This window comes from Zalophus californianus, chromosome 10, assembly GCF_009762305.2.
Source record: "Zalophus californianus isolate mZalCal1 chromosome 10, mZalCal1.pri.v2, whole genome shotgun sequence".
NCBI classification, from domain to species: Eukaryota; Metazoa; Chordata; class Mammalia; order Carnivora; family Otariidae; genus Zalophus; species Zalophus californianus.
In genome coordinates this window covers 43,187,493-43,200,657 of record NC_045604.1, presented here as the reverse complement: position 1 = coordinate 43,200,657, position 13,165 = coordinate 43,187,493, and the positions used below count along the sequence as shown (strand labels likewise).

Sequence of the window (13,165 nt, the reverse complement as noted above, 5' to 3'; positions counted from 1 at the left end):
CGGCTGCTTCTGGCAAGTGATAGAGCAGCAGAGCACAAAATCAAAACTTTTAGAAGTCGGCTCTGCTGAGGGGCGTTGCTCCAGTGGCTAAGCAGGGGGTGGAACCCTCGCTGGTACAGTGTGGTCTGAGGACCCTTGGGGTCACAGAAAGACCAAGGGTGCCTGAGTGCGGCAGAGCTCCCAGGTATCGGAGCAGGGAAGCCGGCTGCAGAGACGGAGCTGAGGAGTGGGCTCTCAGCTCGGGGTTGCCATAAACTGTGATCCGCGGCCCAGTGGGGCCACTGCTCCTCCAGCAGGGACCCAACAAGCGGCAGATCCGGAGAGACTCCCCTTCCTCCCCCGGGAGGAGCAGCGCAGGAGCGCACCGCAGGGATCTGCTGGGTTTGGAGACTCCACACGGGGTCGGGTGCCAGAGATAGAAATGCTCGGTCACAGGCCGGGTGAGCACGGAGTGCGGCCGGAGACCGGGGAGATGGGAGTGATTGACTGCTTTTCTCTGGGGGCACACTGAGGAGTGGGGCCCCGAGTTCTCGGCTCCTCTGGGGCGGAGATTGGGAGGCTGCCGTTTTCACTCTCGTCCTCCAAAGCTGTACAGAAAGCTTGCAGGGAACAAAAGCTCCCGGGAGCAAACCCGAGCAGATGATTTAGCCTGGACCGGCAAGGGCGGGGCAATTCTGCCTCCAGCAAAGACATTTGGGAACCACAGCAACAGGCCCCTCCTGCAGAAGATCAGCACGAACAGCCAGCCAAGACCAAGTTTACCGATCAAAGAGAATGGCAGAACTCCAGCGCTAGGGGAATACTGCACATAGGATTCATGGCTTTTTCCCCATGATTCTTTAGTCTTTCAAAGTTAATTTTTTTAACTGTCTATTTTTTTTAATTTTTCTTTTTCCCTTTTTCAACCAACATCTTATCAATCCCTTTTTAAAAAAAATATTTTTTATTTTTCATTTTTAGAGTCATATTCTAGCCCTTCATAGTACTTACCCTTGTTTTTGGTATATATAGGTATAAGTTGTTCTCTCTTTAAAACTTTGAGATATAGTTTCTTCTAACAGATCAAAATATACCCTAAATCTCTAGTGTATGGCTTTGTTCTAGTCTCCTGCCTGATCACATTCTCTCCCCCCCTTTTTTTTAAATCCTCTTCTTTTTTTTTAACCAACTTCTTATTAATTCCTTTTATAAAATCTTTTATAATTTTCATCTTTACAGTCATATTCCATCCCTTCATCATATTAACCCTTATTTTTGTACATATATAAGTTTTTCTTTCTTTAAAATTTTGGGAGGCACTTTCTTCTAACAGACCAAAATATGCCCAAAATCTAGTGTGTGGCACTGGTCTATGCACCAGCCTGATCATATTTGATCATATTCTGTATTTTTTTGTTTTGTTTTTGTTTGTTTTTATCATTATCTTTTTCTTTTTTCTTTCTTTCCCTTTTGAAATATTCCCCCAGTTTCAGGTCTTTTCTGATTTCTTTAGTGTATATATTCTGGGGATGTTGTTACCCTATTTGCATTTTGTTCTCTCATTCATCTATTCTCCTCTGGACAAAATGACAAGATGGAAAAAATCACCTCAACAAAAAGAACAAGAGGCAGCACCGACTGCCAGGGACCTAATCAACATGGACATTAGGAAAGTGTTGGAACTAGAGTTCAGAATGATGATTTTAAACATACTAGCTGGCTTGAAAAAAGCATGGAAGTTAGTAGAGAAACCCTTTCTGGAGAAATAAAAGAACTAAAATCTAACCAAGTCGAAATCAAAAAGGATATTAATGAGGTGCAATCCAAAATGGAGGCTCTAACTGATAGGATAAATGAGGCAGAAGAGGGAATTAGTGATCTAGAAGACCAAATGATGGAAAATAAAGAAGCTGAGAAAAAGAGAGACAAACAACTACTGGATCACGAGGGCAGAATTCGAGAGATAAGTGATACCATAAGACGAAACAACATTAGAATAATTGGGATCCCAGAAGAAGAGTAAAGAGAGAGAGGGGCAGAGGGTATAATGGAGCAAATTATAGCAGAGAATTTCTCTATTTTGGGGAAGGAAACAGGCATCAAAATCCAGTAGGCACGGAGAACCCCTCTCAAAATCAATAAAAATAGGTCAACATCCTGACATTAATAGTAAAACTTACGAGTCTCAGAGACAAAGAGAAAATCCTGAAAGCAGCTCGGGAGAAGAGATATGTAACCTACAATGGTAGAAACATTAGATTGGCAACAGACCTATCCAAAGAGACCTGGCAGGCCAGAAAGGACTGGCAAGATATCTTCAGAGCACTAAACGAGAAAAATATGCAGCCAAGAACCTATATCCAGCTAGGCTGTCAGTGAAAATAGAAGGAGAGAGAGAAAGCTCCCAGGACAAACAAAAACTAAAGGAATTTGCAAGCACAAAACCAGCCCTAAAAGAAATATTGAAAGGGGTTCTCTAAGCAAAGAGAGAGCCTAAAAGCAACATAGACCAGAAAGGAACACAGACAATATACAGTCACAGTCACTTTACAGGCAATACAATGGCACTAAATTCATATCTTTCAATAGTTACTCTGAATGTAAATGGGCTAAATGCCCCCATCAAAAGACACAGGCTATCAGATTGGATTAAAAAACAAGACCCATCAATATGCTGTCTGCAAGAGACTCATTTTAGACCCAAAGACACCCCCACATTGAAAGTGAAGGGGTGGAAAATCATTCACCATGCTAATGGACACCAAAAGAAAGCTGGGGTGGCAATCCTTCTATCAGACAAATTAGATTTTAAAACAAAGACTGTAATAAGAGATGAGGAAGGACACTATATCCTACTTAAAGGGTCTATCCAACAAGAAGATCTAACAATTGTAAATATCTATGCCCCTAATATGGGAGCAGCCAATTATATAAGCCAATTAATAACAAAAGCAAAGAAACACATCGACAACAATACAATAATAGTGGGGGACTTTAACACCCCCTCACTGAAATGGACAGATCATCTAAGCAAAAGATCAACAAGGAAATAAAGACTTTAAATGACACACTGGACCAAATGGACTTCACAGATATATTCAGAACATTCTATCCCAAAGCAACAGAATACACATTCTTCTCTAGTGCCCATGGAACATTCTCCAGAATAGATCACATCCTAGGTCACAAATCAGGTCTCAACTGGTACCAAAAGATTGGGATCATTCCCCGTAATATTTTCGGACCACAATGCTTTGAAACTAGAACTCAATCACAAGAGGAAAGTCGGGAAGAACTCAAATACATGGAGGCTAAAGAGCATCCTACTAAAGAATGAATGGGTCAACCAGGAAATTAAAAAAGAATTAAAAAAATTCATGGAAACAAATGAAAATGAAAACACAGCTGTTCAAAATCTTTGGGATACAGCAAAGGCAGCCCTAAGAGGAAAGTATATAACAATACAAGCCTTTCTTAAGAAACAGGAAAGGTCTCAAATACACAACTTAACCCTACATCTAAAGGAGCTGGAGAAAGAACAGCAAATAAAGCCTAAGCCCAGCAGGAGAAGAGAAATAATAAAGATCAGAGCAGAAATCAATAAAATAGAAACCAAAAGAACAGTAGAAGAGATCAACGAAACTAGGAGCTGGTTCTTTGAAAGAATTAACAAGACTGATAAACCCCTGGCCAGACTTACCAAAAAGAAAAGAGAAATGACCCAAATCAATAAAATCATGAATGAAAGAGGAGAGATCACACCAACACCAAGAAAACACAAACAATTATAAGAGCATATTATGACCAACTCTATGCCAGCAAATTAGATAACCTGGAAGAAATGGGTGCATTCCTAGAGATGTATCAACTACCAAAACTGAACCAGGAAGAAATAGAAAACCTGAACAGACCTATAACCACTAAGGAAATTGAAGCAGTCATCAAAAATCTCCCAAAAAACAAAAGCCCAGAGCCAGATGGCTTCCCAGGAGAATTCTACCAAACATTTCAAGAAGAATTAATATCTATTTTCTGAAACTGTTCCAAAAAATCGAAATGGAAGGAAAATTTCCAAACTCGTTTTATGAGGCCACCATTACCTTGATCCCAAAACCAGACAAAGACCCCATCAAAAAGGAAAATTACAGACCAATATCCTTGATGAACATGGATGTAAAAATTCTCACCAAAATACTAGCCAATAGGATCCAACAGTACATTAAAAGGATTATTCACCACGAACAAGTGGGATTTATCCCTGGCTGCAAGGTTGGTTCAACATCTGCAAATCAATCAATGTGATACAATACACTGATAAAAGAAAGCACAAGAACCATATGATCCTCTCAATAGATGCAGAAAAAGCATGTGACAAAGTACAGCATCCTTTCTTGATCAAAACTCTTCAGAGTATAGGGATAGCAGATACATACCTTAATTTCATAAAAGCCATCTTTGAAAAACCCACAGCGAATATCATTCTCAATGGGCAAAAACTGAGAGCTTTCCCCCTAAGATCAGAAACACGGCAGGGATGTCCACTATCACCATTGTAATTCAACATAGTATTAGAAGTCCTAGCCACAGCAATCAGACAACAAAAAGAAATAAAAGGCATCCAAATTGGCAAAGAAGAAGTCAAACTCTCTCTTTGCAGATGATATGATACTTTATGTGGAAAACCCAAAGGACTCCACCCCAAAACTGCTAGAACTCATACAGGAATTCAGTCAAGTGGCAGGATATAAAATCAATGCACAGAAATCAGTGGCATTCCATACACCAAGAACAAGACAGAAGAAAGAGAAATTAAGGAGTCGATCCCATTTACAACTGCACCCAAAACCATAAGATACCTAGGAATAAATCTAACCAAAGAGGCAAAATATCTGTACTCAGAAAACTATAAAATACTCATGAAAGAAATGGAGGAAGACACAAAGAAATGGAAAAACATTCCATGCTCATGGATTGGAAGAACAAATATTGTGATGATGTCAATGCTATCTAGAGCAATCTACACATTCAATGCAATCCCCATCAAAATACCATCCACTTTTTTCAAAGACATGGAACAAATTATCCTAAATTTGTTTGGAACCAGAAAAGACCCTGAATAGCCAGAGGAATGTTGAAAAAGAAAAGCAAAGCTGGCGGCATCACGATTCCAGACTTCAAGCTCTATTACAATGCTGTCATCATCAAGACAGTATGGTACTGGCACAAAAACAGACACATAGATCAATGGAACAGACTAGAGAGCCCAGAAATGGACTCTCAACTCTATGGTCAATTAATCTTCGACAAAGCAGGAAGGAATGTCCAATGGAGAAAAGACAGTCTCTTCCACAAATGATGTTGGGAAAATTGGACAGCCACCTGCAGAAGAATGAAACTGGACCATTTCCTTACACCATACACACAAATAGACTCCAAATGGTTGAAAGACCTAAATGTGAGACAAGAGTCCATCAAAATCCTAAAGGAGAACACAGGCAGCAACCTCTTCGACCTCAGCCACAGCAGCTTCTTCCTAGAAACATCGCCAAAGGCAAGGGAAGCAAGGGCAAAAATGAACTATTGGGACTTCATCAAGATAAAAAGCTTTTGCACAGCAAAAGAAACAGTCCACAAAACCAAAAGACAAACGACAGAATGGGAGAAGATATTTGCAAATGACATATCAGATAAAGGGCTAGTATCCAAAATCTATAAAGAACTTACCAAACTCAACACCCAGAGAACAAATGATCCAATCAAGAAATGGGCAGAATCCATGAACAGACATTTTTCCAAAGAAGACATCCAAATGGCCAACAGACACATGAAAAAGTGCTCAACATCGCTCGGCATCAGGGAAATCCAAATCAAAACCTCAATGAGATACCACCTCACACCAGTCAGAATGGCTAAAATTAACAAGTCAGGAAATGACAGATGTTGGTGGGGATGTGGAGAAAGGGGAACCCTCCTCCACTGTTGGTGGGAATGCAAGCTGGTGCAGCCACTCTGGAAAACAGTATGGAGGTTCCTCAAACAGTTGCAAATAGAGCTACCATATGACCCAGCAGTTGCACTACTGGGTATTTACCCCAAGGATACAAATGTAGGGATCCAAAGGGGTACGTGCACCCCGATGTTTATAGCAGCAATGTCCACAATAGCCAAACTGTGGAAGGAGCCAAGATGTCCATCGACAGATGAATGGATAAAGAAGTGGTATATATATACAATGGAATATTATGCAGCCATCAAAAGGAATGAAATCTTGCCATTTGCAACAATGTGGATGGAACTGGAAGGTGTTAGGCTGAGCAAAATAAGTGAATCAGAGAAAGACATGTATCATATGACCTCATTGACATGAGGAATTCTTTATCTCAGGAAACAAACTGAGTGTTGCTGGAGTGGTGGGGGGTGGGAGGGAGGGGGTGGCTGGGTGATGGACATTGGGGAGGGTATGTGCTATGTATGGTGAGCGCTGTGAATTGTGCAAGACTGTTGAGTCACAGATCTGTACCTCTGAAACAAATAATACGTTATATGTTAAAAAAAATAAAAGGGAAGAAGATAGCAGGAGGGGAAGAATGAAGGGGGGAAATTGGACGGGGAGATGAACCATGAGGGAGGATGGACTCTGAAAAACAAACTGCAGGTTCTAGAGGGGAGGGGGGTGGGGGGATGGGTTAGCCTTGTGATGGGTATTAAGGAGGGCACGTTCTGCATGGAGCACTGGGTGTTATACACAAACAATGAATCATGGAACACTACATCCAAAACTAATGATGTGATGTATGGTGATTAACGTAACATAATAAAAAAAAAAAGAAAAGCTAGATTGACACTAGGTGTGTATTATATGGTCACATATCCAAATGTTTATAAATATAGGTGTTCAGAAAGAAAGCCTTACAACTGGACCAAAGCTATGTCTGAATGGCCAAGCTACCTCAGGATACCACAGCAAACCCTACCCCTATCCCATGCCCCTCTCTCCTCGTTTGAGTGCTGGGCAGCAGAAGGGGCAGGAAGACATGCGAGAAAGGGACAGGGGTGCACAGGAGTACTTCAAGGGCCACAGAGAGGCACCTCTAAAAGCACATTCACAAGCTTTCTTCTTTGGCAGAAATCAGTTAGTTCCCAATGTACCGGAATGGAATGGAACAATGGAGGCTTTACTCCACCAAAGGCGTAGGCTTGTTTCAAGAAACATTTCCTCTGTCGGGGAGCAGTGGGTGGGGTGAGATGATAAAAGTTGGTGGAAGGCAATTCTTTCCAAAGGCCAGACCTTGAAGTGGCCCCAGAAGGTGTGGACTTGCCCAAATTTTGCTCTTCTTTCCTTTGTTAGACAGAGCTGTAGTTCAATGGGAACCTTTATTGGTCATGTGTACCCAGGACTATTTCTAATCTTATATGGACTGTATCAGGCAATAGTAGTCTCCAAAGCCGTGATACTCAAAGACTCTCTGCTGGATTCTTCATGCCATCCTAGGAATAAGGGAAGATGGGCCAGGCTGTGGAAAATATCCTATGGAGGTTTGCTGAAGATGGTGACTGGCTCCATCTTGATAGCTTATGAGATCAATTGCATTAAAGGAGGGTTGATACTGATGAACAGAGAGTTGCCACCAAGATTTATGTACCCCAAACAGTGGCAGCACCTCACCATGTTCATCCTCCTCACCCTCAGTGGCTGTGCAGATGGCATGAGCAAGAACTTGCTGCCTCAGAGGTGTGTGCTTCTAGAAAAAGGTACTCTGGCCCTGACCTTCTATGTGCTCCTGCTGTTGTTGACGTCACATGTCCAGGACTCAACAGGGATAGAGCTTCAGACACATTGTCTGCTCATCTTGGTGGTGTTCCTACTGATGCTGGTGTTGACTATAGAGCTGTGGACTCCTGACACATTTCACCTCTTGCTGATTGAGGCTTTTCTGTTTCTGATGATGGGCTCCTGGCTGATACAGGCAGGCTTTATTCTGTACAAGCCAGTCACTGGCTACCCGTGGCAGGATGATGACATCAGTGACATCATGTTCATCACCACCTTCTTCTGTTGGCATGTGATGATCAATGCTTTGGGTCTGCTGGGAATCTATGGCATCTCTTCCCTTTGGCATCGTTGTTACGGTACCAGCTTGAAGCTGATGGGATCCAAAGAAGCTCCATATCACAGGAGCACTGTAGGATCCCTCTACAAATTGCTGCAGGAAGTGGATCCATCAGAGAAAGATGACCAGGCTCTTCTCCTTTCAAAAAACCCTTCCTGAGACAGCCTAGAATGCCTGGCACATTGTCCACCCATCTTCCACCTTGCAGGTTCTCAGACATGTGCACCGTACCCTTTTTGGTCCCCAGTGAAGGTAATGGCTATGAAGGAGTGCAGTTGGTCTCCATCTGCTGGTACATCTCCTGCCCTTGAATGTCTAATTGCTGAGGAGATGAGGAGAGAGGAGCCTGAGAAAGGGATGCTGATGGGATTGGGGGTGGGGTGGGGAGAGCACCAGGGGAGTAGATGAGTGTGCAAGAAAAGCCACGGAGGCGGGGTGGGGGGGAAGACAGAGGCTGCAATAGAAGGGAGGCTTTCAAAGGGAGGAGAGCAGAGTCCAGCAGTCATGCCATCACCAGCTACTTTTCCAGGCACAAGAGATTGCCTTTCACCTGAGAGTGTAATGATTTCTCACAATTCAAAACTGGAATCATTCAAGTCTCATCCTGATAAAGTGGGTACTTCAGTTTGCTCACCAAAGTTGCACCACCATGTGGAAGTGATATAAACAGAATTTAGAATTAATGTATACTAGTTGAAAGTATGCTTTGTATCCCCCCCCACCTTTAAGGATTGCCTTCATTTCAAATCCAAATTAATAAAGTGAGACTTTATTAATGCTTTAATTTAGTAACACTTCAAATGTGCAGAATTCAAATATAGAATTCAAATGTTCAGTACTTCTTCAACTTCTTATTCCATTACTCCTGTTCCAGTCAAAGCTTACCTATTTCACCACCACCACCTCTGCACATGTAATTTCCCAGATTGTATACTTGGGTCTTTGCAAATTCCACTCCCTTCCATCCTCACAGAAAGCCATCAGACAATCACATGTTTATCATGTCGTTTGGTACCCAGCATAAAACCCACCTTTACCCTCACTCTACTGAGTACCCCCAAGGAGGCCCTCTCCAAGAACTCTTACTGACTCCTTTGTTCTGGAACTCTTAGGTGCTTATATGAAATCCGCTTTGTTAAGCTGTTCATATAGCTGATACATTGTGCTTTGTATGGTCTCTGAAATCATTTCTTTGGGGGAGGTTTTTCTCACCACCTAAAGACTCCTAAAGGGTAAGTAAGGACTTTGCCAGATCCAGGTTACATAATTTCCTAATGCCCCGAATACGTAGCATAGGTGATGTTTAATAAAGGCTTATTTGCTTCCAGAATCTCCGCCTACCCCTGTTCCTTCTAAATGTTTTTCAGGACAGGTCCAGGATTCTGTGAACCTCTGGGAAACACCAACAGTCCTAAAGCCTGAGTCATCTCCTTAGTAATGGGCCCACTCTCTTCCTCATTCCGGGGATAACAAAATCCACCAACCTATTTCTAAATTGTTTATTCTGTTATTGCTTTTTAATCCTCCAAAGTGTTTCTGTAAGGAACTTCCTCAAAACTGAGACCCAGCAGGTTGACTTATGCACGTCTTAGAGCTGGTACAAGGCAAGAAAGGAATTCGAGTACAGGTGTGTCTGACTCAAGCCAGTGGCTGTGTCCTCTGGCCCACAGTGACTTCGCTAATAACAATGGTAAAGGAAGTGATCCTCAAACTGAAATTGTTTTAAAAAAGAAAAAATAAAAAAAAAAGGGGGGGAGGAAGGAAGGAAGAAAAATGGTCACCCAGAAGGCCCAGCTAGAAAGAGTGGCACCGCGTAAATACTCTAGGAGTCCCCTAAAGGGCGTGTCTATGTCAGATTTCGGTCCATCACCCAATCCCCCCCCCACCCCACCCCGGCTTCCCCTGGGAGCGAGAGTCTGGCAGACTCTCAACTTCTGGCTGGGTCTTAAATTTCTGGGCTCAGATCAGAGTGAGGACTGAGGATAAGACTTGTTTGTAACCATGTTTTCTGATCCTCACCATTTCCCCCCTAACACTTGGGTTCTAGACTCTTTTCAGTTACTCTTCTTGGCGGACTTCCTTTTCTCTTTACCTCTTGCACACACTGGTGGGAGATGAGGAAAAAGCACAAAACACTCTTAAGCTGCTCTTTCCTAGTCATTTGAAGCCTAATTTTATAATAATAAACAAACCTCTGATAATCAATTGATACTCCCAACATAGTATCTCTTAGGTATCCAATGTAGGTAATAAACTTACATGTTATTAATTTACTGTATTTGAGATAATAACACAGAGGCCCTCCCCTCGAAGGCCAATCGAAAAAAAAAAATTCCCACTTACAGTTCGGGGAGATGCTCCAAAAAAATTACACCAGAGGGCGCTACGATCACACCGCCCCAGCTAAGCCTCTGGCTCTACAACCTGGTAAACAAGTCTCGGAACTAGTTTAAAAGTGGGGGGAGGGGAAAGGAGGTCAGGAAAAATAAGGAACTAAGTCTAGGTATTGCCCAAGCAAGCAGCCCGAGAACGTACCCCAGGGTTGTTTGTTTCCCATTAAAATCTGGCATGTGAACGTGAGGTAAACAGGGATTCAAATCAACGAATGGGATATAGGGTAGGGAGGCAGGATTGTGGAACCAGTTGAAGCTATCTCTGGGAAAAGTACCAATTAAAGGTCACACTCCGGTCCAAGCAATTTTTTTTTTCTTTTACCACAATGCTAAATTTCCTAAGCTTTTAAAAATAAGCTTCGCTAATGTTCCAATCAATCTAGAGAACAAAGAGAGATCCACACATATATTAATAAGGAACAAGATTTATCTATGAAAATCCCAGATTCACGAAATAACAAAACTGGGGGCAGATGATTAAATACGCAAAATGTTCTCCAAAGATTCCTTTAAAGAGAACCTGACATAGAGCATCCCCCCCACCTCCCGTCATCTAGTTATTCACAAAAAGTATATAGAATGTCCACCATGTGGAAGACACTGGGCAAGCCACCATGTAGGATTCCGAGGTAGACTGGCTGGTCCCCTCACTGATCTCGTTCCTCAGTGGGTACGAGAGGGGTTGCAGTGTTGCAATGGAGGTGGGGGCCCAGGAATGTACCCACAGCAGCATGGGGCGACTGGACGGAGGGAAATGCAAAAGGCTCTCAAGGGAGTTACACCTGGGATGTGCATTTGGCTGTGAAATATTGCCCTAAGGTGACTTCAGCAAGCTATTACAGGTTATGGGCGCCTCAGCCTCCTCATCTTTCAGAATGATGGGCAGATTTGTTCCAGAAGTGCACAGCTTTAATTTTCTCAGTAGGACTTATTTCCCCATGTTCCTAGCTAAGATGAACTTAATTCCTCCCAGCTCCCCAGGTTCCTATTGGAGCCAAGATCTGGAGTAGGGATCAAGCCCAAAACTTCAATCATCACACACACTTTGGGAAATGGAGTGTTCCCTATATTCCAGTGATTTCAAGGGGCCTTCAACAAATCTCAGATTAGGCTAAAGAACAAATAGCTGAGACTTGAACTTTTAGTTTTCTAACCTGAGCTTAAGAATGTCAAACAATCGGTCTAGGGCCATACCATCCTGGACACACCCCATCTCGTTCCATCTGGGAAGCTCAGCAGGGTCAGGCCTGATTAGTACTTGGATGGGAGAACATCAAACCACCAGAAAAGATATAAAGAACAATTCTTCTGTGTTCACTGTTAGGTACTGAATTGAGGTAAAACCTGGTCTTTCCTTCTTTAATTATGGAGAGTGAAACTGGAAAGCTTGGCCAATGGTAGCGTCTCCCCAGAATTTGGTTTAAGAGTCATGACATCAACTTCCAAGGCTGTTTGTTTTGTTCTTTTTTTTTTTTTTTTTTTAAGATTATACTATGGTCTATTCTTTGGGAAAGAACTGGTGTTAGTTTATTTAAAAAAAAAAAAAAAAGCATAGTTTACAATTCTGGGTTGAGTTTCCAGGGTGTTCCTCAAGTCTGGGTCTCAGCTATGTTTCTTGAGCCTGAGCTAAGAGTTTTGTTGAATGCTTACTGAAATCATTCAAATAAAGGGAAAACTCCATTTCCCAAACTGCCTGTTACACTTGAAGGTTTTACTATGTTTGAGCCCTACCCTCAATCCTGTCTATGATGAGTGCAAGACAACCACAGAGGTCCTGAGAAGGCACTTCCCAGATCACTAGATTAAGAACTTTACAGGGCTCCTAGGTGGCCCAGTTGGTTAATCATCTGCCTTTGGCTCGGGCTGTGATCCTGGGGTCCTGGGCTCTCTGCTCAGCGAGGAGCCTGCTTCTCCCTCTCCCTTTGCCTGCTGCTGTGTCTGCTTGGGTGCACTCTCTCTCTCCTGCTGTCAAATAAATAAATAAATAAAAATCTTTAAGAACTTTACAACTTGCAAGTGAGAATCGGCCCTGTAGAAGAGAGAAAAAGAAATTGCGAGAAGAACTCACAGATAAAACCCACCCAAGACAAGGCCTTTATTACAGGTAGCAGGACAACACAGAAGGGATATCCTCAGTGCTTTCTGCAGATTCTGAACAAAAAATGTTTACCTGTAATACTGCTCTCCCACTCCACTAACCTGTTGGACATAGCTACCCTACTCTAAGAGAGAAAAACCTGACTTCAAAGCACATGTCCTAGGACCCCCTATCGGCTCTGATAATCAGTGTACCAAGAGATGGAACAGTTCACCAGTTCATGCATGCTAATGCTCTTTTATGGAGAGGGTGGAAAATGGGGGCGAGTGGCAATTTAGGGAAGGGGGAAGACAACAAAGGGCCGCAGACACAGCAAAGTCCAACTGAATGGAACAGGCAGTCCTCCTTTTAACTTCTCTAAAAGTACAGTCTGGGTTGCTGGGGGTGAACCAGTTAGCTTCTTCTGCTTTTTCTTCCCCTCATACTCTTTAAAGCTTCCCTGATCAGTCCCCAGACTCACTTGGGCCCTAATTGGGCTGGTTTCAGTAACTATGGGGTTGACCAAGGACTAGGCCTCTTGTTCCCTCCTGAAAGACTCACTGGTCATGTGTTACAGTTTGTAACCCTCACAAAGTATGCCTCTG

At 42.7% G+C, this 13,165-nt stretch overlaps 1 protein-coding gene across 1 annotated transcript; it reads left to right on the top strand.

Annotated features, from left to right (window-relative positions):
• Positions 1–7,343: 7,343 nt before the first annotated feature.
• On the top strand, positions 7,344–8,310 carry LOC113932046 (transmembrane epididymal protein 1A-like). Its single transcript, XM_027610435.2, has one exon. The coding sequence runs from the start codon at positions 7,344–7,346 to the stop codon at positions 8,247–8,249; it is 906 nt and encodes a 301-aa protein (XP_027466236.2). The 3' UTR covers positions 8,250–8,310.
• The last annotated feature ends 4,855 nt before the right edge of the window (positions 8,311–13,165 follow it).

Bases quoted from the DNA above. Each gene is read 5' to 3' on its own strand.
- LOC113932046 (XM_027610435.2), top strand. From the start codon at position 7,344: ATGGGAACCTTTATTGGTCATGTGTACCCAGGACTATTTCTAATCTTA.